The sequence below is a fragment of the Folsomia candida genome, unplaced genomic scaffold (assembly GCF_002217175.1).
Source record: "Folsomia candida strain VU population unplaced genomic scaffold, ASM221717v1 Fcan01_Sc003, whole genome shotgun sequence".
NCBI classification, from domain to species: domain Eukaryota; kingdom Metazoa; phylum Arthropoda; class Collembola; order Entomobryomorpha; family Isotomidae; genus Folsomia; species Folsomia candida.
Genome location: NW_019091195.1, coordinates 13,786,333 through 13,812,330, shown reverse-complemented (window position 1 = coordinate 13,812,330; position 25,998 = coordinate 13,786,333). Strand labels below are relative to the sequence as shown.

Genomic DNA, 25,998 nt, shown 5'->3' with positions numbered 1-25,998 from the left:
ATGTAAATTTTGCATTTTATTACCACCCCCCTCAGGTTACAACTCCCATCAATAATGTGGGTGTTGTAATTTGGAATTTACAATGTCCATTTCCTCGCTAATAAGGTGTCAAATACGGAATAACATTTGAGAAAAAAGTCAAATGGGGTGTTTGGTCAAGTTCCAGATTTAAATTAGACACGGAAGGTAAATTTGGAGTATATTTCTTATGGAAATAGAAATGCAATCCTTGTCTGTCTCAACTATGCAAATATTTCATAGTGAGGACCCAGAAATGTAATTGTTATGTACATACAAGAATGTAACGTTTAAGATAATATCATACCTACACAATTGAGCACATTTAATTAATTTGCATAATGGGCCACAATCAAATTAAATGGAGGTGATCAACTTGGCACGTAATAAAATTGATATGGCGGATTTGTTTTAATTGCATCTATTTAACTTCTCACTGATTGAATTATTTATAAAATACAAAGTAATCCGTTTTCTTCATCGACTGACTGAAGAAACCTCGATGAGTGGTGTGGGCGAATGATGGCGTCCATAAATATGCAGCACATATTTATGTAGAACCTAAACCTGCTATAACTTGGGGGAGGATCTATTGCAAACATCTATCAATGTTCAATTATAATTACGTCGGTTGACTGGAAGTACGACTAACTTACCTTCGAGAATCAACAAATTAGAGTTATTAGTGCATGAAAATTTCACAAAAAAATATCAATAATTCTGCAAATATGTATCTGTATATCTCTGATGATTATAAGACCAAAGCACACCGTTATTATTATTCAACATGGTACATATTTCTTTAAAAAAAATACTGGCGTTTTTTCGCCTTTCACTATGTAAAAAGTATGTTATCGTCAGTTTACTGAAAGGTGGTCTCTGAAATGGCGTGGCTACAGGAGTATTTAGTATATAGATATCTCTAATATCTATATATCTACATGAATAACTAATTTGTCCTTCGTGTAAAAATGTTTAATAGGAACTGTCCAATTAGATATATCTTCTTGCAGACTATGGGAAAGATTATGGCAAAACATCAATGAAAACAAATGCAATGAATGATAGACCATTTTGTTGCCATTTGCTGCATGTCAGTTTGAGAAAAATCACACAGGAGAAAATTACAGGGTAGTTCATGTTTATTAAACCTTGATAATGGAGTTCTTACTTTTATATTTGCAGTTTACATATATTCTAAACGTGGAAAACCATTAGTACATCAATAATTCTGTATATATATTCTCAATACAGTCAAAACATATTTTTGGACATGCTAAAGGGTCACAAACACCCGTAAAAAAAAAAAAAAACACATTTTATTACACTTGCTTCATGATATCATCACTTGAGGATCACGAGAAAATTCACACAAAACGGAAACATTGGTTATCAGAGGTGTCGGGCGTTAAATCTTGATGTCCTCGTATCAACGGGCTCATTGGACTGGGTCAGTCCCCTTCGGTTCTTCCCCCATCGAGTATTGTCCGCAAAAAACCTGGGGAAAGTTAATGGTACAAGCAAATTACAAGTGGAGCATGTTATGATGCCAGTTATTTTTGTAACTTGCAAGATTCGTTAATTGTACTTGTATAGCATAAGTAGGAAAGTGATACAGGCGTTAAAATATTTTGGTTCTGGTACTGGAGGTCGTGGTATTATAAATCGTGTTAAAAATTGAAATTCATAGGTACTTCATAATCTTTTTTCATGCTGTCGTGATAAATATATACGTATCTGTGGGTATAGGGATTAATCATCCTCATATTGAGTCGTAAGTAACATGCGTTGGATAGAGACATGGGTGAGATGGACTGCTCGTGTGTCGTGAAACTTTAAATTGGTGGCATTATCACAAAAGTTAGAGAAGCAAGTGTAAGCAAGTTTCAGAGTTTGGTAAGTATGGGATCCAAAACCGCCATGCTCAAGCGCTGGTGTGCGCTAAGTGAGTGATTTCATTACTCGCTTCAGGAAACTTTGAAACAATTTGCCAAGCAGAAAACACGAATGTTGCGACTCCGACTTGAAGCAATAAGGATTGCGAGATTATTGGGGAAGAGAAAAAAGTAATTAAATTTCCAATAAAAAACCAAGCTCGAATTCAAATTATCACCAAAGTCATGCTCGAACAACTTATGTAACTACATAGCTTGTTACTTTATTGAGTAGCACAATAATATACAGGAGATTTGACAGTCACTGCTCGGAGGGCCTATTTCTTAAATAACATCAAGCAATTCAGCACGATCATTGTTGATAAAAATGTCGTTCAAATATATGAGATATTCTTAATTTCGTATACTTTCTCTTTTCTCACGCATTCTCAGCTGCAGAACAATACTAACACTATTGGTATATTAGGCTGAATTGAGTCAAGTGTCGCAGCCAACTCAGCCATGGAACTTTTACCAGACACGATCAGGAATGTATACAAGCATTTATATGTACATACATGTGTACAAGTGGGGAAAGTACGTAGTTGTGCGCATCATGATGTTGAACAATATTTCCCTAAGTTTGTTGCGAGACATAAGGATGGACATACATATTTGTATATGCTCCTCGTACGACTGCACGATAACACAGGACGAAATGTGCTTTGAATTATTTATAAGCAATACTGACCCTTGTGGAACCAGTTAAATTGTTGAGAGGTTTCTCACTAGACTATGCATTTGACGGGATACTTGAATATGCGAGTACCTAGCATGCCAACAAAATTGTCAAGTGTTCCTATCATCATTAATAACAACTTGCAAAGTAAGTACATGGTCATTTTTAAAAGAACATAAAAGCCGCACTGATGACATTCGTGCTTTCGAATTTTCGACTCGAAGCTTTTGCGTCAAAACATTTAATGCTTAAAAATATGGCAAACAACAAAATGATTTCCCATTAAACATAAAGTTCAGTGTGCAGTCAATCAACAATTTTTGTATGAGCATTTTTATAAGAAGAATTTTAAGACAATGCTTTTGAATTTTGGAACTGGAAGTATGATAATTTGATATTTAAGCACATTTAAATATGTTTCAACAGTGTGTACGTAGGTATCATACAACCAAAGAAAGTTTGTTTATTGAGACTTTCCACTGCATGCATGAAATAGATAAACTTGCTCGAATCATCGCAACTCTTTTTTTTAATGGTAACAATTATATTGATTTCTACATTTATTCTTATGAAAAGACATTCAAGTTACAACAACACGCCTCCCACAAACACAGTACAACGCGAGCGTGGCACAAATGTGACGTAAATCTGAGAGAAGTATACCCACTGACGAATCCACTTGTATGTATAGCATCCTGGTTCAGACTTTGAAACGGAATGGTAAATTGGATTAAAAATAGACTAATGTGACAGTAACAATTATGTTTTACAATAACAATTATTAGATAAAAGTAAATATATTGGCTCACAATTAGAAAACGTATTAAAACAGAATAAAAATGGTTATAGGCAAGTGAAAATGGTTATTACATTATTTTTCGTGTCGTGGTGGCTTCAATATAAATGCTGACACAAGACAAGCCTCATCTCCTCAGAGGAGATAAGTTGGCAACAATCAGGACTCAATTAGTGAGTGAGAAGGAAATATATAAATTTGGACCTCCTAATCAAACACAATTCCTTGCACACAATCAACCCATTTCAAAACTGTCTACATCATGGGCAAGAAATGCATTGGATTAGAGAGTAAAATTTCGCCCTAGATACCTTGCATTGCTCTGCGTTAGTTGTGCATGGTGCCGTGGTTGTGGGTGGGTGGATGACAGTTTGTGTGGAAATAGATTGGGGAGAAACTTGAGACATACAAGGAAATTGTTACAAGAGAAGGTTTTGTAAGGTCAGAGTTCAATGGATGGTTTAATTTGAAACTGGGTTAGGTTAATATGGGTGGTGATTGGAGGAGGCTGTACTGCTGATCCGCGTGTGGGTACATATTTATGAGCTAAGCATGATTTGTTACTGTTTTGTTGGGCAAACTATGCGGGGGGAAATAGTACTAGTTGTCATTGCAGCAAGAATGTCAGCTCTGGGGCAAAGTGAGGTGTCATGTTAAACTGATGTGTACAGAAATGGTCAGTAAGTTATTTTAAGCAGTTATGCAGATTCTTAATTTCCTTTCCCAAAACTATCAAATTCATGATTAATTTGCGTTAGGTGAATTATGTTACCAATTTTCTAATTATTCCTAACTTTAAATCAACCAAAAATGTTCCAACAAAAATTGCATTTGAATGGTCGATGCATAAATATTAGTAAAATATGAATGCACACAGGTATACCCTCAGCAAACTCTGTTCTGTATCTGTAACGGAATACAATGATTTTCGAATTTGTCGGAATTATGCAACTTTTTAAAAAATGCGCATATAATTTAAATGTGAGCATGAACGAAGTGTAATGAAATCCAAATTTCATTGTAAATATTAAGGTTAACTACTCAACAAGCACATTTATTATTAATCCATTAAGAGCAACAGCACCTCAAAAGGTGCATTCTGTGCAACTAACACATGAAGCATTGACGTTCTATGTATTCTTCACAGGAAAGCATTTTGACAACATTGCGAGTAGTACATTTGCTTCCTTGAAAAATTACAGTTGCTATCAGCAAAGCAGAAAATGCTGGTTAATGGTCAATTAAAAATCATGATTTGGCTGGATTGGTTTGAAATTTCGGACGCAGCGTGTGTTTGTTAGTGCAAACGCATGAGTGAGAGGTGATGGTATTTGGAACGCTAACTATTATTACTCAATGTGTTGGTGGGTGAAGAGTGCAAATGAAAGTGAGTGTGGAGTGGAGGTGATGGTGGCAGTTAATTAAAAATTACGAGAAAAGGTGATTCTGACTTTGCAATTTAGTCTGGTTATTGGGTTACTCGTGTTAAAAGGAGAAAGAGAGAGAGAGAGACTGGCAATGTCTAAATATGGTTAAATATTAAAATTTCAAAATATTTCAACAGAGTGGAAATTACGGTCTCACTCACATTGGTTCATAATGTGTCACTGGAAATATGCCATGGCTGGCGGCAGGTACCTCACTTTCTTTCTCTGGCCCCAGTCAGACAGGAAAACAATGGGTCAGCCTGATCCTGAACGATATGAGCTTAGGAATTGCAAATTCTCGTCGTTGACAGATTCAGGGGGATTCAGAACTAAGCAGAACGAATGATTGAAAAAAGGAAATAGTGTTTTTTCCATGAGCTACAGCACTAAAGTCGAATATGTATGTATGGATCTGTCAGTTCCAATAAGTGCGTGAGTCGCTAAACTAATGTTTGTTTGTTGGATCGTCCATGTCACGTTGTCCAAATGATAAGACACTTGTACTTCTGTCCAGTGCAAATAAGTTGTATATTTCTACATATGGCCTGATCAAGGAGTCATATAAGTTTGTCGTCTAATCTATCTCCATTACTTCAAAAATATGGTATATTTTGATAATTCCTTATCCCGAGAGCCCTTATAGAGTAGTAAGATGATGATATGGTGGTGAAATTATTATTGAGCCATTGCGTATATAAGGTAAATAGTTAAGGTACATAATATGTATGAAGGTAAAGTATTATTCAGTTCACCCGTCTGCACACCGTATTTAATTCTGTAATGTGTGTGCAAACCATTGACTTATGATTTACAATTAGACATAAATATCGTATGGCCTTTGAAGGCATTCAACTTGAATATATTTTTTTTACTTTATGACGGAGGACTTGCTCTTCGATGCTCTGGGAAAGATCGATAATCCATTCAGTACAGATAGATGTATGATGGGATTCAGACAGAAGGCACCAGCGACAGATACAAATGACCTGTCGCATTTCTCAGTTATGGAAATGGTCCTATTTGAACTGAGACTCCCGACTCGACCTGGATGAGCTTCATCAATTCCACCACCAGCACTCGAGAGAGAAATCGAGGCAATTTTGTGCTCACAGCGTGTAAAGTTGAAGTTTGGATCACGAGAGAAAGGCTAAAAGTGCTGGGTGGGAGCCCAGCTTCGTCCAAAATTGGAGTGAACAATATTCGCAAATAGGAATACATAGCTCACAAGTTTCGGTCATAAGGTACTTGGGTTCATATAATGAGTGGTTCATATATATCATTCGCTTATACAATAATATGCAATATGATCTGCCCCCCAACTACTGCGACAACTAATCCGCTTGATTTTCTCATTAAGCTTGATTCGACTAGGCTATGGCGAAATTAACGAGGGACTCATGTCGACATATATTTTGTATCAATACGTCCGCCGGCTACTACTAATGACTCCTCCTGTGTTCCTAAAAAAATCATTGAAAAGGCCGAGTTGGCTTAAGGAGCTAGAGCCAGAAGAATATCACATTGTATGTCAAACTTGTGCACGGTAGTAATCATAATAATCGTACTAATAATAGCTGAGAAATGTCTTTCGGTAATTCTGAGAAGGCCGTAAAGTAGTTTAAGACACATTCGTCATTGTTTGTCATGGTTGTGTATGGGCTAGCTAAAAGTATTGGTGGTTGACAATGTGAGCGTTGGAATGGTTGGGTTGCTGTTGTTGTGGGAGGTGGTGGTGGGGGGTGGTTGTGTAATTGTTGTTGATATGTTGGCTTGTACGATGGTGGGATTGGGGGGATGAGATGGAAATTGCGGAATTGGAGTGAGGAGAGGAATTGACGAGGTAATTTTCGATACCAGCACGAGATAAGCGTGGCATTGCAGAATAAACGGGCTCTGGGTGCTTTTCTTCTTCAGACGGTCCACGAATTCGCCTTTTGTGACAACCACACAGACACAACAAAACAATCAACAATCATTGAACAATACTGTTACAGTACAATCTACATCACAACTAAACTATTTCTACTACTCACTGATATCTACAACTAGTTTGCGTAGCGTCACGTTTCAACATTTGCATTTCTCGGGGAACAGGAGGTGTATGAAGTATATAGACACAATCTCCCTCCCTCCGCGGATAACAATATTATAACAACAACAGTAAGAGGAAGAACAATTTCAAACAGAAACAATCTAATCGCCACCACTTTACTTGAAGTGGTTGAGATTGCGATTTCTTGAAACAGGTTTCGTGTCCAACACGGACCATCATCACAAAATAGGTCGACTTTGAACGCTGTATAAAAATTCAGTTCTAACGGAAGGAAATAAAACCATCTTGGGTTCTTTCCCCATCACTACTAGACGTTTCCTTCTGGAAGTTGTGTTCCATTTTTTGTGTAATCTCCTTTTGATTTAATGTACGCAACTCTTCTAACCTCATGGACAGTGTGATTTTCTACTTTATGCAATATCCGGTCTCTGTTTTCACACCAAGGGTTAGGACATTTAACTTAAATCATAGTTGACTTTATTTGCAATAATAACATAAGGGCAACGAAATGAGCATGTGCTTGATATTTCCTACTCGATAGTTTCAAGGATCCTGCCTACAGAAATAGCAAGTCAGAGGACAGAAAGTGAACGGATTACAAATTAAGAAGCCTCACAACTGAACTTTCACCGAGCTGAATAAAATATACATGGAAAATCGATTATGGCCTTCACGCCTATCCCGTCCCATCATTATCAACATATGCCCAAGACTGTCAACCTACTGATTATTAGTATTGTTCTGAAATCTAATGAATGACTTTTTTCATTACACTTTAGCCAGTAAACTGATTAAATAGGTACATTGCTGTTATTGCGTTGAAAAATATTTCTTTTTCTGATTCTGTAGAATAGAAAAACAACTACATAAAACATCGTAAAACAAATGATGTTACTTATGCACATTGAAGACAGAGACTGGAAAATGCCGAGGAGAAAACACAAGCAAACAACGACTTCACGAGGACTTTTATAACTGGAGTCTAAATATGGTTTAGTATCCAACTAGTAAAACTTGATTCATTATGAAGTTGAACAATATAGTGAAGAGAAAACTCCTCTTGTTTAAAATTTTGTAGTTGGAAGTAGTCATCTAACTATGAATTAACCCTGTTTTGATTCTGGTTTCGATCAGACGAAGAAATACTGCGGTATGCAAACCTTATAATTCGAGTAATATACTCCGGCCAGTCTTCTGGTAGTAAGACCACACAAAACCCGACGCCGATAATCCAGATCCCAGCGAGACACATTCCTTCAAAGTCATGATGATACAAATGGTGATCCAAGACTGAAAAAAACCAACAGAGTTATCCTAAACTGTTAGGTGAGTCACACAAAAGATGCCATTATTTACTTGAGAAGTATAGAATCTCGCTTTATTATTACACAAGCATGATATCACAAAAGACAGATAAAATAATTAAAGCTTGGCAAAGTTTCGCATTGTTTTTGGAATGAAGCCAAATAATAAGAATATTAATAATATGCGAAATAGTCTGTGTTCGAACTTACCCGCAGAGAATGGAATAGCCATCAGAAGACCAATGCTGATGAAGAATTCGAAGGTACAGGTCTTAAAATTGAACGTTCAATTAGTCATCCCAATTCAGTCACACAGAGCCAAATTATATTTGACTTGATCCCACTCCGTCTCAGTTCTGCGAAATTGTCTGAGACTATCCGATATCGTACAACTTACCGTTTTAGATTTCCTATTTACCTGAGCTCTCACAATTTATCACCATCAATACTTTTATTATGAGCAAAATTAAGCTAAAAACAATACAAAAACCCTTGTTTCACTGGTTTCTCGCATTGTCCTCAAAATTTCACTTTATCAAAGACAGAATACAGGTAACTACACAAATTGAAACCATTTGGTATCTCGCAAGCTTAATTTTTGATTTTACAAATTAGGAGGGGAGGTTGCATACTATCTACTCACGGACCTCGATGCCTTTTGGATATGTTATAGTGTCCCATGAAAGAACAAGAACCCTGAAGTGGTTTGACTCCATGGCCACATTTGCGCCCGCCACACCTACTCAAAGGCGCCCAAAAAACGCTTTCACTCCAGCTTTCACTCACTCAAATCCACACCAAAAATCTAATTTTACTCGGATTTTGACATTTATTTCACCATTATACTCCCAGATAGATGTTTTCTTATATCCAACATCAAACTCAACTTGTTCGATGATTATTTCGCAGCCATAATTTGCGTTGTTGATTACTACAACAATGCTCTTTCAGAATTTTAAATTTTAAAGATGCTAAAAATTTCCAAAAGTTGAATTTGATGTTGCATATAGGAAAACACCTATCAGGGAGAATAATGGTGACAGAAATGTCAAAACCCGAGTAAAATTGGATTTTTGGTGTGGATTTGGGTGAGTGAAAGCTGGAGTGAAAGCGATTTTTGGGAACCTTTGAGTGGGTGTGGCGGGCGCAAATGTGGTCATGGCATTAAACCACTTCAGGGTTCTTGTTCTTTCATGGGACACTATAACATATCCAAAGGGCATCGAGATCTGTGAGTTGATAGTACGCAACCTCCCCTCCTTAGTGTTTCTGCAAATGAATGAAATCAAGGCTGAATCAAATAAATTCACAGTTTCACATCAATTTTGAGTTGTTTTTATATATCGCATATGTAAAATAATAATGTAGATGGAGATGATTATTATTTAAGCCAGAATGAGGGGGAAAATTAATTAATTAATTACCACCCATTAGGGGGTGATAAGCAACTGTGCGGTGCGCTACGCTACCTGAAATTATTGGGCAGAACTGAGACGGGACTAGGCTCAGGTCAAATATGACTTGGGTCAGTGTGACTGAATTGGTAAGACGTACAACGCCGAAGTTTTCCAACATTGCCACAACTGCAAAGAACCGAAACGAAAGACACATTAAAAATTTACGTAATAATCGACCGTCGTGCATCCCTCTCATCGACTCGACCGACCAACTCTCTTGCTCGATTTCTCTGAAAAATCCAACTTCTTCTTTTACTCTGACTTTGCATCCTTAGTTTGTGAGAGAAAATTGGGACATTCTCTGGCTAAAACTAGCAGATTGTGTTACTCTGTGCACATGTATCTATGTCGTTGTTTTCTCCTTCCGAGAGAACTATCAGAATGTAGATAATCCACTGAGATTTGAACCAAAGGGTTTACAAATTGGCTCAGCAGCAGCTCTATAAGATCAAGCAGTCTTAAATGCTTTGCTGTTATACATCAAGGCCCAACAACCAACTATTACCATATCTAACTTTCTCCCATGTTCTCGTGGGTGCCTTTTTGCATTTAAATCAGAAACTGATTTTCTAAATGCTGTTGCAAGGATACACACATACGTATAAGACGGATGCTCTGCAGTATAATGGTTGATGGGGAATGAATACAATTTTCTAGGCTTTCAAATGGTAAACTACCCTTACAGAAGTCTGGGGTATTTTAACTCATAGTTCTCAATCTCTGGGATCCCATGATATAATTATATCCAACAATTTCGTTCTTTTCCTTGATTCATTTATGTATCTTTGCATGTGGAGCCGTTTTAAATCTAAAGTTTATGTTGTGAGTCTGAATGCCTAAATACAAAACAGATCGGGTTCAGGCCAAGAAATGAGAATATGTAAAGAATCATGATTCGAAACCGCTCCCCACGTCCCATTAGTGTGCGTTTTGAATGGCTAGCATATCAGTCACATTCTTCCATGCTGATGTGATGCAGGAGGAATATAGAACTGGAGCACTGGTGCTGCTGATTAGTATGCTAGCCTCCCTGCGCCACACACTTCTTTCGAGGGCAGAAACAGCATAGCAGTAGCAGCCCGCTTGGATTGCTCTTTACCAGAACGTGGAGAAAGGCGGATTTCTTTTTTGGGATGGATGCAGACAGATGAGATAAGTGTAAGTGGCTTAGTTACTTTTCTCACTCACTCACTTTCTCTGTTTGAATTGGAACGGTGTTGTCTAAGGGAATGACGGCATGCGAGAAGGGGATTAGGAGAGAGAGAAAAATGTGGCGACGAGATGTTGTTCTGCTTTGCTTTGCCATTTTAACGCACAAATCTCTATCTATCTTCCTCTCCTACGTACATGCCACGCTTCCGATTTACACAGAGTGGGTAAACAGGACAGTCGTATATCTGCATGGTGCAAGTGATTGACGGCATGAAAAACGTAGGTTTTCAAATTTTATATAGTCACATATGGTCTTTGGCATGTGGAAGTAGGATATCCAAGATGTGGTAACATGCTGCTTCATTTTTAAGATCGACACGTCATGCGTTCGCTGATACTTCCTTCATGACAATATTGCAAAGTGCAGAAGAACCAAATATCGATTTTCCTAATGTGAATTTTATTATTCCCATTTATATTCCTTACTTTAGAAAAACTTGTTTGTGGGTTTTTAGAGCAGTGGAAAAATATTTCCGAAATACGGATCGATGTTAAGATGGCGATCCGTTCAGCTAACCATTAGTGTTTCCTGGCATTGTGTGTTCGTTCTCTTTATTATATGAATGATACTGATATGCCTCTGGTGCAGAGTTGTAGCTGAACATTAAGGAGTCTTAAGTAAGATCAAAGGATGAACGAGAGAGAAGAAATAAGTCAGAAAAAGAAGTGCTGCCGAGAGTTTTTGTGATTCTAAATGGACGGAAAGTGTGAGAGTGTGTGGTTAGTGTATGGCTGCTGACCTTTTTCATTTACGGTTTTTTTATTTACAGAGAAATCATTGTGAAAAGAAAGGAAACAGAATTATTACCAAGAAAGGATAATACAGCACACAGTATGAGCTCCCATGGGACGTAGGACCAAATAATCACTTCCAGTCCGGAAAAGTAGAGTGTGACAAATACTGCAATTATTATACTGTTATAAGTATCGTCATATTCACTCATTGAAATCCATTACATTGTTCTTGGACTTACCAGGCCACAACACCACGATTGCGATAATTCCAACAACCTATGTAAGCATAAAACATGTTAGCAACTTACTAGGATGCCGAGGCCTGTTAAACAGATAACGAATATGACTTACTGAGAAAATCAGTGCTACTTGCTGCGATATAGTAGCACCGAATCCAAAGAATTTCTTTAAGCTAACCTAGAAAAATATAAATTCAACCACATCATTTTTCAAATGCAATCACCACAACGAGATAAAAGGAAAAGCGGCAGAGTAAGAGCTGCGGATTTATCAGTGAGCACGGAAAGGATTTCAATTAGCGTTGCAGAGGATATTTAACGAAACATTCGTACAACGATGGCGTGCGTTGGTGCTTTCATCCTATAATAAGTTAAACTATAAGTTGGTTTAACCATGTACAAATTTTTAGAGACTGCAGGGGTTTCCTGATCAATAAATCACTTAAAACTCGTAAAATACCACACGGCGTAGAATAGTAATTGGGGCCTTGGTTTCCCTATTAACCGTTTTATTACTCAAGTGGGACTCCCTGACTTTCACCACCTATTCTGCATCACGAGCGAGATTCTCGGCATGGCCCAGCTATGTATGTACAACGAAATACGTACATTTGCACTGCCAATAAATAGGGAAAGAGAAATGACTTTATTTAAATGCGAAAGGATGATGACGTGACGAAGGAAATCGAAATTCGAAGCAGTTCTTCATACGAGGAAAGTGGAAACCAAAAAATTCGATACTGTTCACAGCGGGTCGGTTATTTATTGCCCCTACGCTCCCACCTCATAAGCTTTCTCTGCCAGCCAGCTGCGCAAAAAAAAAAGATTTACATGATTTGCATTTTCTGACTGAATCCCATCTTTTTTTCGCTTCACTGGTGGATTTTTTTAAGTTTCGTTTACAGACGAGTCCCGATAGACTACAAAATGCTTGACATAAAATCACGACTGTTTTCATAGTTGTTCACTAGTTGATCCTTACTGAAAAGTACTACTTTTAGTATTCAACTGATGTACATACACACACATTAGTATTTAAAAAAAACCTACTACAACTTTGCGGGGCCTTTTAAGATGACATTATTTACTGAAAGCCAGACTCAGAATATATGATTTGCATAGAATTTCCTGATTTTTTTGCATAACGCAACTGTGAATGATGAACACAATTTTTAAACTCAACTGAAAATGGAAGAGGAGAAAGTGGAGAATATTTAACACTACAAAAAAATCTTCCAGGAAAAAATTAGCCCACAAGTCATTTCTCACACACATTTTCAGTCAAGATGGGAGATGCGGTGGTGAGCTAGGAGTGTGCAGTTTTGGGAATTGGACGAGTGGAGAGGACGGAGGGATCATAAATTATTGGGGTTTGTTCCATCCAACAACTTTCTCCTGCTTTCGTAACTCTCGTCATCAGACCCGCAGTGGAAAAGCTCTCATTTCCTCATCGTTCGGAGCATGACTGAGATTGACCTTTGACTACTTCCTCAAAGTCGGTGAGTCTGCTTTGATGGGTTGCTGGCTGGAGGGTAGAGATATATGGATAAATAGATACCAGTAAATAGAATTACTCTTTAAATCAAAATTAGGCTGTCCTGTAAACTCGGAAGCGCTGCTGACTGAACAGATTTTAAAATAGATGGCAAAAGTGAGATTTGATGTTTTGCGAAGAGCTTGTAACAAATATGCATATTATTTGGAACTCCTTTGGACATGTCCCTGTCCATTATAAAACAGATCGTGCATGGGGGAAAGTTGAATGCAAATGCAAGTTTCATTTGTCATCCCTTCAAGCTGGGATGGAAACATTAAATAAATTTCCATTCTCAAATCTCTACACGTGTGGGCACTGCAGTAAGTGTTCGTTATTCATTATTATTGATGGAATTTGTTGATTTACATGATTTTATACTTACTCGTCCTTGAATGACGAATTCATTTGAAGTAATGTGACTTTATCAAACATGGCCAAGTCAAACACGGTTTTCTCCAACTGGGAATGCATTTAAGATAACAATGCTTGATGGACAAGAACTAAAGAGCTTTTCCTAATACTACATGCCATCACTCTCACTTATTTCACTCTGCCGTCAAGTTCCCTTTAGAGTAGTCGCCCACGAAGCGTCAAAAGGAAATTAAATTAGAGCTTTCACGGTCACTTACCTTAAAAACTGCGGAAGTCGCAGCAGCTGCTGCACCAAAAATTACACCTGCAATTGGAAGGGTAACATTATTGCATTTTTGCATAAACTATGATTTTTTCGTTCCTATTTAACATTCGTACAATGTGAACTTTAATAAATATGATTTCCGATAAACTTACCCACGATCGTTGTTGACCTATAAGTTTGTCCGTCCATGTAAGCAAATAGAGCGATTCCTGTAAAATCACGTAATTCATTATTATTTCGTTATTTCAAAATGTTATGCGATGAAAAATAATTAATGAGCTTACCCATATTGCTTAAAATCACAGCTAGTATCTAAGAAAGAAAAGTACACAATAAATCTCAATTCACCTCATTAACTAAATTATTTCTTTGAGTAAACTTAATCTGTACTAATGACGTGTGGGGAGAAAGAGATTACTGGAAAGTATGAGTAAATTAGATATATTAGATATCTTATTTTTCCTCAGTTATAAATTTTACTGACAAACTAAAAAATTGTTGTGTATGAAAAAGATTAAAAAAGATTAAAGATTTCTGATTCACTACAAAAGGTAGAAAGTTATCTTTTCCTCATTAATGGAGTTGACACTTGATTTGACACTGTCCTCTAAGGAACACGACCAGAGTTTTTGAACTTGCCTGAACTTTTCTAAATGATAAACCATTATCGGAAATCAGCCTTCTTCTTAGTAATTCTTAGTAACTTTTAAAAATAATTTTGATGTTTACCACGTGGAATTTCAAATTAAATTAAGCCCAAATTAAAAACATGGGTAATATTTATCAATGCGCTGTGAAGATTATACATGAAACAACTTTCCAACTTATATCTGTCATATCTGTTGTACCTTCACTTTCATTTGTTGTCTCTTTACTTTTCTAAACCTCACCTTTATTCCCACAAACTTTATGTGAAGCACCTGAAATAAAGAATGGAATGAATTTTCCGAGAATGTTAACCTATGTATACTGATGCTTACATTCTAATTGAAATGTGAAGTGTAGTAAATAAAAATGCATACCGTCCAAGACAAAATATAAAGGAAGGACGTGGTGGTGGCGAAGAGTGCCAAAACTTGCGTGGCTTTGAGCGTTTTTAGAGAGAAACTAGGTATTTAAAGAAACAAAAAAAATCATTTTTATACAACAAAATTGCTGATAAAAAGAGCAATAGAATTCAATTTCTTGAAAGATTAATATCCTACATATTCCATTGACAATTTAAAAGTGACTCAAAAGTAATAGCTCACCAAATCAGCCACAAGGTAATAAGCCACAGCAAACACAGCAGCGAACAACGCCCGATAAATTGAACTGAAAGTTTAACAGATTTATTAGTTTATGTGGTTTATTAGTATTTTGCATAGAAAATACTTTTATCGAGTTGTCAGCTATTCGTCTACCATGGAATGCAGCCAAATGTGTATCTGTCCCTTTACATGTTCCACCCCAAAACTGTCAAAACCTCACCTACGATTAATAAAGTCAGTGTCCACTAATAAGCCCGAGATGGTCGAATGTTTTAGAGCATTGGTCACCTATTCTAACAAGGGCTGGGTATAAGCATTGAATTGGAAGATGGAACACAGCACTTTTCTCTGGAAGTAACCTCAGGATAAGTTTTGTTGGACTTTTACTTGTGCACTCACAATAAAAGCTCTTTTCTCGTGCCTGCCCCTCGTGTCATCCGCACCCGACGGATCAATTTCTCAGCATGGTCACACAAAGGAGAATCATTTTTTGCTCATTTATTCCACACATATGTCAACTTCTGGGAAAAACTTTAGACAGCCACAGCTTGATTTCGAAGAAAACTATTTACAGTAACTTAATGGAAATTTCAATCATTTTTGTTACGTATGTACACACAGTGCCTAACATCATTTAGTTCCTAACATTCTAGGACGAGTTTCACCACTTTGAATTTGTGTTTCAGTTCAGAAAAGGAAACAGCCTTATTTTCTCACTATTAGATTATCATATACTAAAATAACATGGCGATTCTCTTTGAAATTTTATTTTTCAATAAAATTCTCGTGATGAAAATTCAATAAGACTTTCCTGAAAGCTTGAACAAATAAACTATTCACAATTTGGTATCATCGGCCAAAAAACATTACGTAAAACTTTGGAAAATCGGCATGCGAAATGGAAAAACTGCACTTGGAAGTTGTCATCTCAAATAAAATTTTTGTTTTTCTTTCCTTTTCCTAAAGTCATAAGTCATCATTACCGTTCCCATACGTCATGTACAGGGTCCTTTAACTGTTTCCTTGGAGGATTTCTAGATTTCTATTTCTAGGATTTCTATTTCTAGTTTCTAGATTTCTGTCTAGAAATCCTCCAAGGAAACAGTCAAAGGACCCTGGTCATGTACAAATACTGTTTGCTTTCATTAAAAAAAATGAGGAAAGAAGTTTTGTTTACTTTCTCGTATGAGTGCTTCAGACTTTCAGAACTTGCTAAAGAAGTAGTCCTTCGTAATTCTAGATTATTTTCGAATAATCTTGGAAGACTGACTTAGTCTTGATTATCAAGTCGTAGTTGCAATATAGTAAGATTTGATTACATATTGGAAGAACTACAATAACAGATCCCCTAGATTTGATAAAAGTTTCTCATCTTGCATATCATCGATAGAACTGCATGAGCTGAAAGTTGGGAACCTATTTGATTTTCTTAGAAAGCAATATTGTCACGACATATGTCAAGATTCCCTTATGCTACATTTCATAATGTGGAATGTAAGTAAATATATGTACAAGTATATTATACTGGTTTACAAATTGGAGAGTTTCAGTTTTCAACTCAACCCAGTTTTCTTTGCTGGAAATCTGCGATGACAAGTATTTTTGGAACTTTGAAGCCTAATCCTAAGAAAGTAGTGGAGCAGTATTGTGACCTTCTTTCTTGTCAATGATAAGTATTGATAAGCCTATAGAGTGAATACACTCTCCATTTTGCTGGCGTAAGGCTGAGTGACCGAAATAACTGAGACGCATTTGCCGCAGCTCTTCATCGTGAAATAAAAATAAATGTCAACATGGCGAAAATGAGGAGAAAGCACAAACAGTCAAAGTACATGAGGCAATTCCAAAGGGACCCCATCATGAAAATCAAATACAGTCTTTGGATGCCCGTTACGAGTTATAATACAACTGCAAACTGACTATGCACAATATGGTATAGTCAGCTCTATTTTTGCATAAGAGCAATGAGATCATAGATTTGGAAATGATAGGGTTATCCAGACTAATTTTGGAAATGACTCTCTTGTTTCCTCTTTGCTTGACTAGACGGCAAATTATTACAGTCAAAGTCAACGGCAGCATAGTCAAAGTGGTAAAATATTCCACCTAATAACAAAGTACGAAGTGTGCATTCCTCTAGATTGGGTAATATTTTAGCAGCTCCGCGGCCTAATCATGATAGCATAGTTAATGAGACAAGTTATTAAATTGGAAACACTTACACAGCGTCATTCCCCGTTCCCTAAATCCTTGAATTGCATCAGAAACAGCTCTCGACATACTTTTGGGACCTTTTCGTCCCATACAAGAGCAGAAGCGAACTGTGAGTTGGTGAATTGGGTAGAACATCACTGTACAAATACTTAGAAGCCATGACGTGAAAAAGGGGGCTTCGTACACTTTCACCAACTTTAACGTTTTTGGCACCGAGGAACTGCTCACTTCCTTCAGACTTGAGTTCACATTGTTGTTCACAGTATCACCGTTGGATCCTCTCAAGTTATTGTTCGGGTCAAGGGCATGGAAAAATTTGGAAGGGTCATATGCAGCGTCGAGTGGCGACGTTGATGTCTCCACCACGTGGTCCTCCACGTCCGAGGCCATCTCATCCGGAAATAAGTGCATTGTGATGTAAGCCCGTTTTATTGAGTGGAACAGGATCGTCCAACAGCAGCCCACAAGTACACTTAAGAAAAGTCCACAGCATAACTAAAAGCCAGACAAAGATAAAGGGTTCATACTTTACTATGCACATGTTTACATCTTTTGACGTGTTGCCAAACACAATCCCAGAATCCCATCACTGATTTTTTTATCTGGCGAAATAAATCAGTGAGTGGCCTGGACTCCAATCTCTTCACTTGGACCGGAGAAAGTTTTCCGACCGAGGTAGCCTCAAAAGGACACAAAAGTCTGAGGAGGAGGAGGGGGGGGGCTTCATGTTTTGATGACCCTATTTCCTCTACAATGTGCTCTACTCGTTTTCCCCCATCCCGTTTTTTTCGCATGAAATAATTTGTTCCAGTAGCGAGTTTGGTGTTCTTTGTGTTGAAGTGGAGCGGAAATGGAGCAGCATCAATGGACAGACACCCAACAACACAACGTTTGCCTTCGTATTTATTGGGAAGACGCCACGAGTGAGCTACCACTCCCAAAAGAGAAAATAAATGTCGAAATCTCATCTAAACCTATGTACGTTCATGTTCCGGAACATCAAATCGATATGGATTCTTTATTTTCTTTTATATTTTCGTATACAAGCTTCCCCCATTTAATGACTATAGTTGTTTATCTATGTGTACGCGGAAAAGAGGAGGAATTCCTACTCAGAGTCTCTCCCGCAGAGATAGTAAAACGGAAATGGTCTTGTTAGCGGAATAGTCTTTGCATTAAAATTCACAAGACGAGGATTATCCAACCTTAAGTGATAGAATCGAAATGAGAGAATTTGTCCTATGTCCTACAGCTGCTAATTTTCCTCGGAACATAAATAGTTTCAGCTCCGTGAAGCACTTAAAGAAATTGTATAAGATTAAATCTCATGCGATAGAAATGCTTTATGTTGATTAATGTTCCTAATCCTTCTGTCGACTCTGCTGGTGTTATTAAGTACATTTCTCATTCATTTGGAGTGTGAAGCATCATCAAAGGGTTGTTTGCTGATGAGGGCACTCCAAAAACAACATAAATTAATTATAATGTTTTTAGAAGTTGACAGAATTTTGGGCAATTTAAATAATTTTGGTCTTGCTTTCTACTGTTTGCTGAAGTGCTATGTAGTTAATCCAAAGTGGCAATGGATTTATAATTAGGCGAGACAAATAGAATCTATACATTTTTTGTGAACTAAATTACAACAGCAAGAAAGAGTTGACATGCCCTATTTCAGAAAACTTATTTTCCTAATATTTCTACAATTTAAGAAGATTACAATGTAATCTTCTTACTATGCATAGCAAGATCATATTGACACGATTACTTTACTCATGATAACAAACGCAGACCCGTTAAGCATTAATACGAACTATGATATCTCAGAAACACGCTTAATTATGGTTTTGTGTGTTATACGCAGAAGTTTTAAGGGGAATTAATATATTTTCGTGTTGAAATTTATGCACATATGTAGATGCTGATTTGTTCGAGTTATTTAGGAGGTGAGGCCATTGACAACAATTATCTGTATTTATATGCATGCATGCTGTCGTGACCAACGAGGTGGTGAATTATATTATTAAATGGTGCGTCTATATTTAAATTGCAAACTCTATTAAACGGAAAGAGAGAAATTTTATTTCCGAGCACAGACTATTGATTCGTGTACGAAATCGATTGAACGCTTCCACATGAGAATAAGCACAAATAATCCAAACATACCTGACGATGAGCTGGCGAAATGCTATAACTATTTGTCAATGATTTTAATGTGTCACTCAAATCGTTAGTATTGTTCCCCTTATGATTGCATACATGACATTGAGAAAAGTTAATAAACGAGCACTGGCCAACTATTGTTAATCAATGTGCGAACCCCAATACTGCAATGCATCACAATGCCCACCAAACAACCATATATAGTGTTTGCCTTGGGAAGATTGCAGCAACTTTACATGAGAAAGTGTGCATAAAATTTGGCAAGAACGAAAAGTGTTGCAACTGCATCAGCTCGACACAAGCAAGGATACACTTTTCTAGGAAAACGCCCCTTATCCTATAATTTGATATTTCTTTAGCATCCTCGTGTATTTATGTAAATCCCTCTTTTCCTTGCCACAAATTAGTTTCGCCTCAACCAAACTAGTCGCTGAATGCATAAGAGGATTACCACGTTTCCCTTCATTATTTTCAAGTTGTCTCACCAATTTACCGACTATTTATATACAAGGAGAACTTTTATAGGCGAGGTTAGATTTTAGAGGTTAGAGTTTTGGATCTATAGAAAGGGTACAATTTTGGAGAAAGATTATACTCGTTTGAAAAAGCAATAAAAGCAGATTTATGTAATGTGTAAAATCATTAGGAGAAAAGATGATTGTCTCAAATGGGCGGTGTGGGGCAATATTTTACAGGGAAAGAGGATAAAAGTGAAATAGTTCCCTTAACACTGCCCCATAAATCTATGCAGCAAATGTACACATGCACATGTACTTCATTTAGACTTGGTTTTGGGAATTATGCGCTTTCTATTTTAAAATAAAAACAGACAAGTAAAACAAAACGCAGTGAAAAGGGAAAGCTGGGAAAATGTTGAAAGAAGTTGAAGAGCAGTCTCACCTTTCTCGCAGTTTTGCTAAACAAAGCTCTCTTGATGGTGGCGATGGTCCTCGCAATGGGTTTGATGTTGGCGTTGTTGGGCGGTGCGTCCCCCCCTCGTTGCTGCTGTTGTGAGTGGTGGAGTTGTGGGGTTGAGAGGGAGCTCTCGATGGTGACAATGTTGTTCCCCCCGCCGCTCCCATGGGGATGATCTGAAAGAAGGGGAACAGAAGGAGATCCACACCCACCACCACCACCAGCACTACCACCACCAGTTAAACTAGCTACACTTTGTCCTCCGTTGGCCATACCTGCAAATGAAGAACCAGCGTGTAGGCCAAGTCCACTCATGGAAGAGAAGAAAAAGTCAACGTCTGCTGCGTTGTCATCCGTGACGACGACTGACTGTGATAACAGAGAAATTTCACTATACATCCAAACCGAACCGACTTATGGGTGCAAACTTACGGGGTGCCTACTCGTGCCACTGAGGAGTTGACTCACGGCCGTAGAATTTCTTCTGAGTTTGCGGGGGTTGAATATGGCAGAGATCCCCGACAGTTCTGGTCTGGATAAGCGACGTCTCGGGTCATTATTCATCCTGGCTGGCTTTCTCCCTCCTACAAAAAGCGTACCAGAGTCAGTGCCAAGTTGTTGAGCTAATGCTTCCTTCTGCCGTGTGTATTTATTCGTGGGGCTCGTTTCCCTCCGCCTTCCTTCCCTTTATGCACCATTCCCATGCCTGGCAATTTACATGTGCTCGCAGGAGTTGCAAATTATTAAATTGGAAAGTTAGCACATCAAAAGCATTTCTAAAGTTTGCAGAGTTTTCTCACCCAGTCACGGAAGGTAAGTAACAAGAAATGCGAAATAATTCAACCCTCGAAAATCAGTAGTTTACCTCACGCAACAGTAAGTATTTACTGTTGCACTGCATTTGACTTTGACCAGCTCGCTGGCTGCATGCAGACACACGCTCAGCTATTACAGCTACATAGGCTGTTCCATGTGATATCCCTTTTTGAAAAGGTCAAAATAAATAAACCACGAAATTCCGTGTTGTTCAAAAGAGAAAGCCAGACTGGAGGGAATGAGCAAAGTTTTTGTTATGATTGAAGTGCAAGAACAGGAAGGATTTTGCGAGTTACATTATTCAAATCTTTCAAAATCCTGCGTTTGCACAATAGGGGGTTAGCTTTCACTTTGTGTAACTAGATCCTTGAAAAGATTTTTAAACTTTGCTATACACCATAGTTATGTGTATAGTGTAAGTTGCACAACATGTATAATTCAGTACATTCCACCTCGTGTAGCGTGGAATTTAATGAAAATAAGGGCTAACCAAAGCATATTTTAACTATACTGGCCCAAAACCTGTCTTACCTCATACTTGTGTTTAGTAAACGTCTATACAACAAAGCATGCATAGGCTTTAAGAATTTAATTAATTCATGTCGATGAAGAATGCACTGATTAACATAATAAATCCTCCATCCTTTCCATGTTTTAACCTTCGTACATATCACGTCACTCACTAATCCACACCTCACTTTGATTGTTCAGAAAGATTTAGCACCAACCACTGCTTTTCCCATGCATGTAAGGAGTTAATTATGAAAGTATTCAAATTATAAAATGCAAAAGTACTATATGTATGTAGCTACTTCGAGAATGTGGATACTTTGCGCTGAAAAAAATCCAGGTAACAGGACCAACAACGGTGACAAACTAAAAAGTCCTCATTCCCTCTGCAAGATTATATACGTGCAAGTGTCGCCCGTTGGTCAGCAGAATGACCTTGATTCATTCTAATAGGGCCGCTGGTTAATAGGGAAATTCGTTAATAGGGGCGTTCGTTAATACATGCATGAAATAGAAAAGTGACAGCCTAATAACAAACGGGACTTATTATGTGCTACACTGCTTTCACTTCTGCACACTTCGTGCTACGTGGTGAGAGGAAGTTACGGCAATAAATATCATCACCCCAACCAAGACCTTGGTCTCAGATGGCAGAGAAAACAAAGGAATGTTAATTTGCTGTTTCAGTTGCTCTGCTCATTTCACATACGTATGTACGCACACTTGCAACACCTATTTGCATCCTGACCCATTAATTCACTCCCAATTTCACCTTTATTAGTTTCATGCGGTTTTGTAAGCACTCACACGTTGAATTTCCACCGCCACAGGACTGGCCAATAATTAGTATGGTATCGTGCCGTTAGTGTATCATTCGGCGTCCCTTACCGTTCATCCTTTACATGGCACAAGTAATAACAATGGTTGTTGTAAAAGTAAACAAGAATGCAATTTGCAGATTAATGTGTTGAGCAAAAATTGATATTATTATTCTTTGCTATAGTCGTTGCGTAGTGCTTCAGTCAGTGACTTGATAGAATCTCACGGTCAGTACGCAGTGGGTCAGGGTCAACACCAGTCAATATTCAAGATTACACTACACTAAAGTTGCTGTTTTTATAAGGAATTTTCTGCGAGCTGTGACGTGATGGTCATTTGCAATATGCTCAACTCAAATTGAATGATTTGGCCAATTTGCCTATTGCATGTCTAGCCACAATTCTGCTTTATCGGATATGAGATTTCCTTCAGGATAGGCCTTCAAGATTGATTCGTCAGTTGGTCGGCTCGTTTTATTATAAAATGAGCATTTCCTAGATTTTGGCTTACTACATATTATAAAGAAGACTTTTTTGCGAGTTGACTTTTTAGCCCGAGTCAGAGCTTATGGAACCGTCATGTCCGTCCGTCCGTCTGTCTGTCTGTCTGTCTGTCCGGCACGATAGAGCCAAAACGGCTGAACCGATTGACTTGAAATTTTTACCATATGCATATTGGACAAAGTTAGGAAACGAGTTCGAAGATGGGCGAAATCGGTCCAGTGGTTGACCGGTGGGGGTCATCGGAGTGGGTGGGGTCTTATGCACCAAAATTTCAAAATTGTTGTAGAGAGCTGAAATTTGGTACAGAGGTTGCTAATGGCTCCTAATAGAAAAAAATTACTTCAGGGTGGAAAAATTTTCATCTTGAGAGACCCTAGGGGGTGACCCATACCGATTTTTCAAAATCGTCATAACAAGCTGAAATTTGGTAGAAAGGTTGCTAATGGGTCTTAATGAAAGAATATGATATGATATTGGCAAAATTTTTATCTGGAGCGACCCTATGGGGTGACCCATACTGATTTTTCAAAATCCTTAAATCGAGCTGAAATTTGATATGGAGGCTGAAAACCACTGCTGCATAGCACATACATACAGCTTAGAACTTCAGGATGCTAAAGAATCCCACTGGTCATTTGTTTGTAACTAATTCAAAAATTTGGTACCAAATAATAGAAACTAAAATAGACTTTTAACCATCCACAACACGGCAGTTGGTGATATTATGTCGGACAATTCGTAAAAAAATTAGAAGCGGGCTCTGGCTTATTAAAGGGACTATGTCCCTGACTCGGGCTATATGGAGTCTGCACTGTAGGTTTTTTTACAACACATTTAGGGAACAAAATACACCGGAGGGAGTGACATCAACCAGTAGGATAGAAAGCTTGAATGACTTTTAGGGAAAAAGACCATCCTTTCTGATATCATGTATGTCTATATGGCATATTATGTTGAGAACATAACTTACGTCTTAATTTGGCCCCAGTTCAAGAATCCAGGCCAAAACGGTTTTCTGAGGAAAGTTGACTTTCTCTTTCAGGACTGCGAGCCAACATACTTGATGATACCAGATGGAGATGGGATTTCTTGTAATCGTGATGTGAGATCTACACAATGCTCTTATACAATTTCTGCTGATATTCGTTGCAACCGAATTATAGTTTCAAGGATAGCGGGAAATGCCATTAACATTTTGATGTTGGATGAATAATATACAACTCTGGGCCTTATTTCGTAATCTATTCCTTATGCGCATACGTGTCTAAAGAAATTCTGCTTTTGACCGACAATCCATCATGTTGATATTATATATAACAATATATATATATACGTATACATATTGTTTATGAACCTAAATCCTATAGTTTGCAAACAAAAGAGCTGAATTTCTTTATGAAATACATGTTATTTTATTATGTACGCCTTTGGAATCGTCCTCAAACTTAACATTGAAACTGAAATCCAAATTCGTCCAGAAAAACACCCAGATTTTTTGGCAATGTTACAAGAGCTTTAGTATCTACTTTGGAGGTTGTTCAATGTTTTACTTCACTCTCCAGAATTTTTTTGTCTATACTTTCACTTGGAAGCATGCAATATATCCAAGCCAACTACGCTTATTCTGTATCCTGCATATGTATGACCTCCAAGATGTCAACAAATACTTACAAATTGCTTGGACGCTTGTACATTCATTTTGGCTTGGAATCAAATCAGAAATAGAATAGGAGCAACCAGATTAAAGTCGTTTGTGCACAAAATATTTTCCAAAGTGAGTGGCCCTACCTCCAGACAATTTGGAAACTTGGCAATGTCATTCATTTCGTATTCAGTATGCAAAGAAACAGATCAAGGACATTGGGTTATTGTGATGATAACCACCATGCAGCAAGCTCCTTAGCCCTCAGTGGCTGCCCGAGTGTTGAGAGAGCAAAGTATTATAAAGCCCACACCACAATAGCCTCTTCTCTAATGAAAGTGGGTCATTTTCTCCTTCCTTTCACTACTGCTCCTATCTCGGCCTTCGCTCGTTCAGAGTTCAGCTGATTTGGTGACAGACGGCGTATTTATGCAGAAGGATAAGGGGAAGAAGCACTTAAGCATGTGGATAAATGGATAAACGAAGGTACATGTTCAGCCATAGCTGGAGAAAGTGATTGACATTATTGAAATGGTGACGGAAGGCGGCAGAGAAAGGCTTCACCCACCGGTTATCCTGTCTGCTATCCATCCACCAACTTCCTGGCTGCGTATGGACGTACCTACGCACTCACTCCGAGCTGTATTGTTGTTCAAACCCTGTGAAACAAATCACATCCTGCTCGAAAGTTTTGATTTGACACAGGCGAAATACAGGAGAAAGTAGAGGATCGATCCTCCCTGTCTTTGCACAAACGAATAAGATTGATAAGCCACTTGAAGAGATAAATCACTCACTCTGTCCACCTCTCAAAATCCACTCCAAACTTAATGGTGCAAGTTTGGATAAATTGAAATACAAATTGAAATAAACCACAAATTTAGGTTCAACCAAGAGCGAGCAAACGTGCACCTGATTTTCACCCGGAATACTGCTTTCCCTGCTGGAGAGGAGAGAGCGAGGAAGTCGCCGTCGTCGTCGGCCACCGCGGGATGTGATGGGATTACTTTCTCAAAATTCTATCTATAGACCGACCAACAGCCAGAGAGACTGAGTGAATAAGAGGAGAAAGCTATAGGTGGTTGGTTTGGTGAGCAGGAGATTGAATTAGTTATACATTATAGCCCAGCCAGCCCTCTGT

At 37.9% G+C, this 25,998-nt stretch overlaps 1 protein-coding gene across 9 annotated transcripts; it reads right to left on the bottom strand.

Moving 5' to 3' along the window:
* Positions 1-1,142: 1,142 nt before the first annotated feature.
* Positions 1,143-25,998, bottom strand: LOC110847140. Of its 9 annotated transcripts, XR_004834312.1 has the most exons (20): positions 25,426-25,994; positions 24,186-24,324; positions 21,000-21,151; positions 20,843-20,936; positions 20,553-20,743; positions 17,501-17,987; positions 15,279-15,342; positions 15,051-15,135; positions 14,919-14,948; positions 14,313-14,340; positions 14,181-14,237; positions 14,021-14,067; positions 11,967-12,032; positions 11,855-11,891; positions 11,689-11,781; positions 9,766-9,794; positions 8,422-8,482; positions 8,068-8,197; positions 5,016-6,785; positions 1,143-1,516 (listed from the first exon to the last, which is right to left on the bottom strand). XR_004834312.1 is itself a non-coding variant. In XM_035849289.1 (18 exons), exons 3-18 carry the CDS (start codon positions 21,129-21,131, stop codon positions 1,411-1,413), a joined length of 1,836 nt encoding a protein of 611 aa, XP_035705182.1. In that variant the 5' UTR covers positions 21,132-21,151; positions 24,186-24,324; positions 25,426-25,992; the 3' UTR covers positions 1,143-1,410. The 9 variants fall into 9 exon arrangements, 2 of the variants coding, with proteins under 2 accessions (XP_035705182.1, XP_035705183.1); XR_004834309.1 differs by having other exon boundaries at positions 1,143-3,336; positions 20,553-20,936; positions 25,426-25,996; XR_004834306.1 differs by having other exon boundaries at positions 20,553-20,936; positions 25,426-25,996.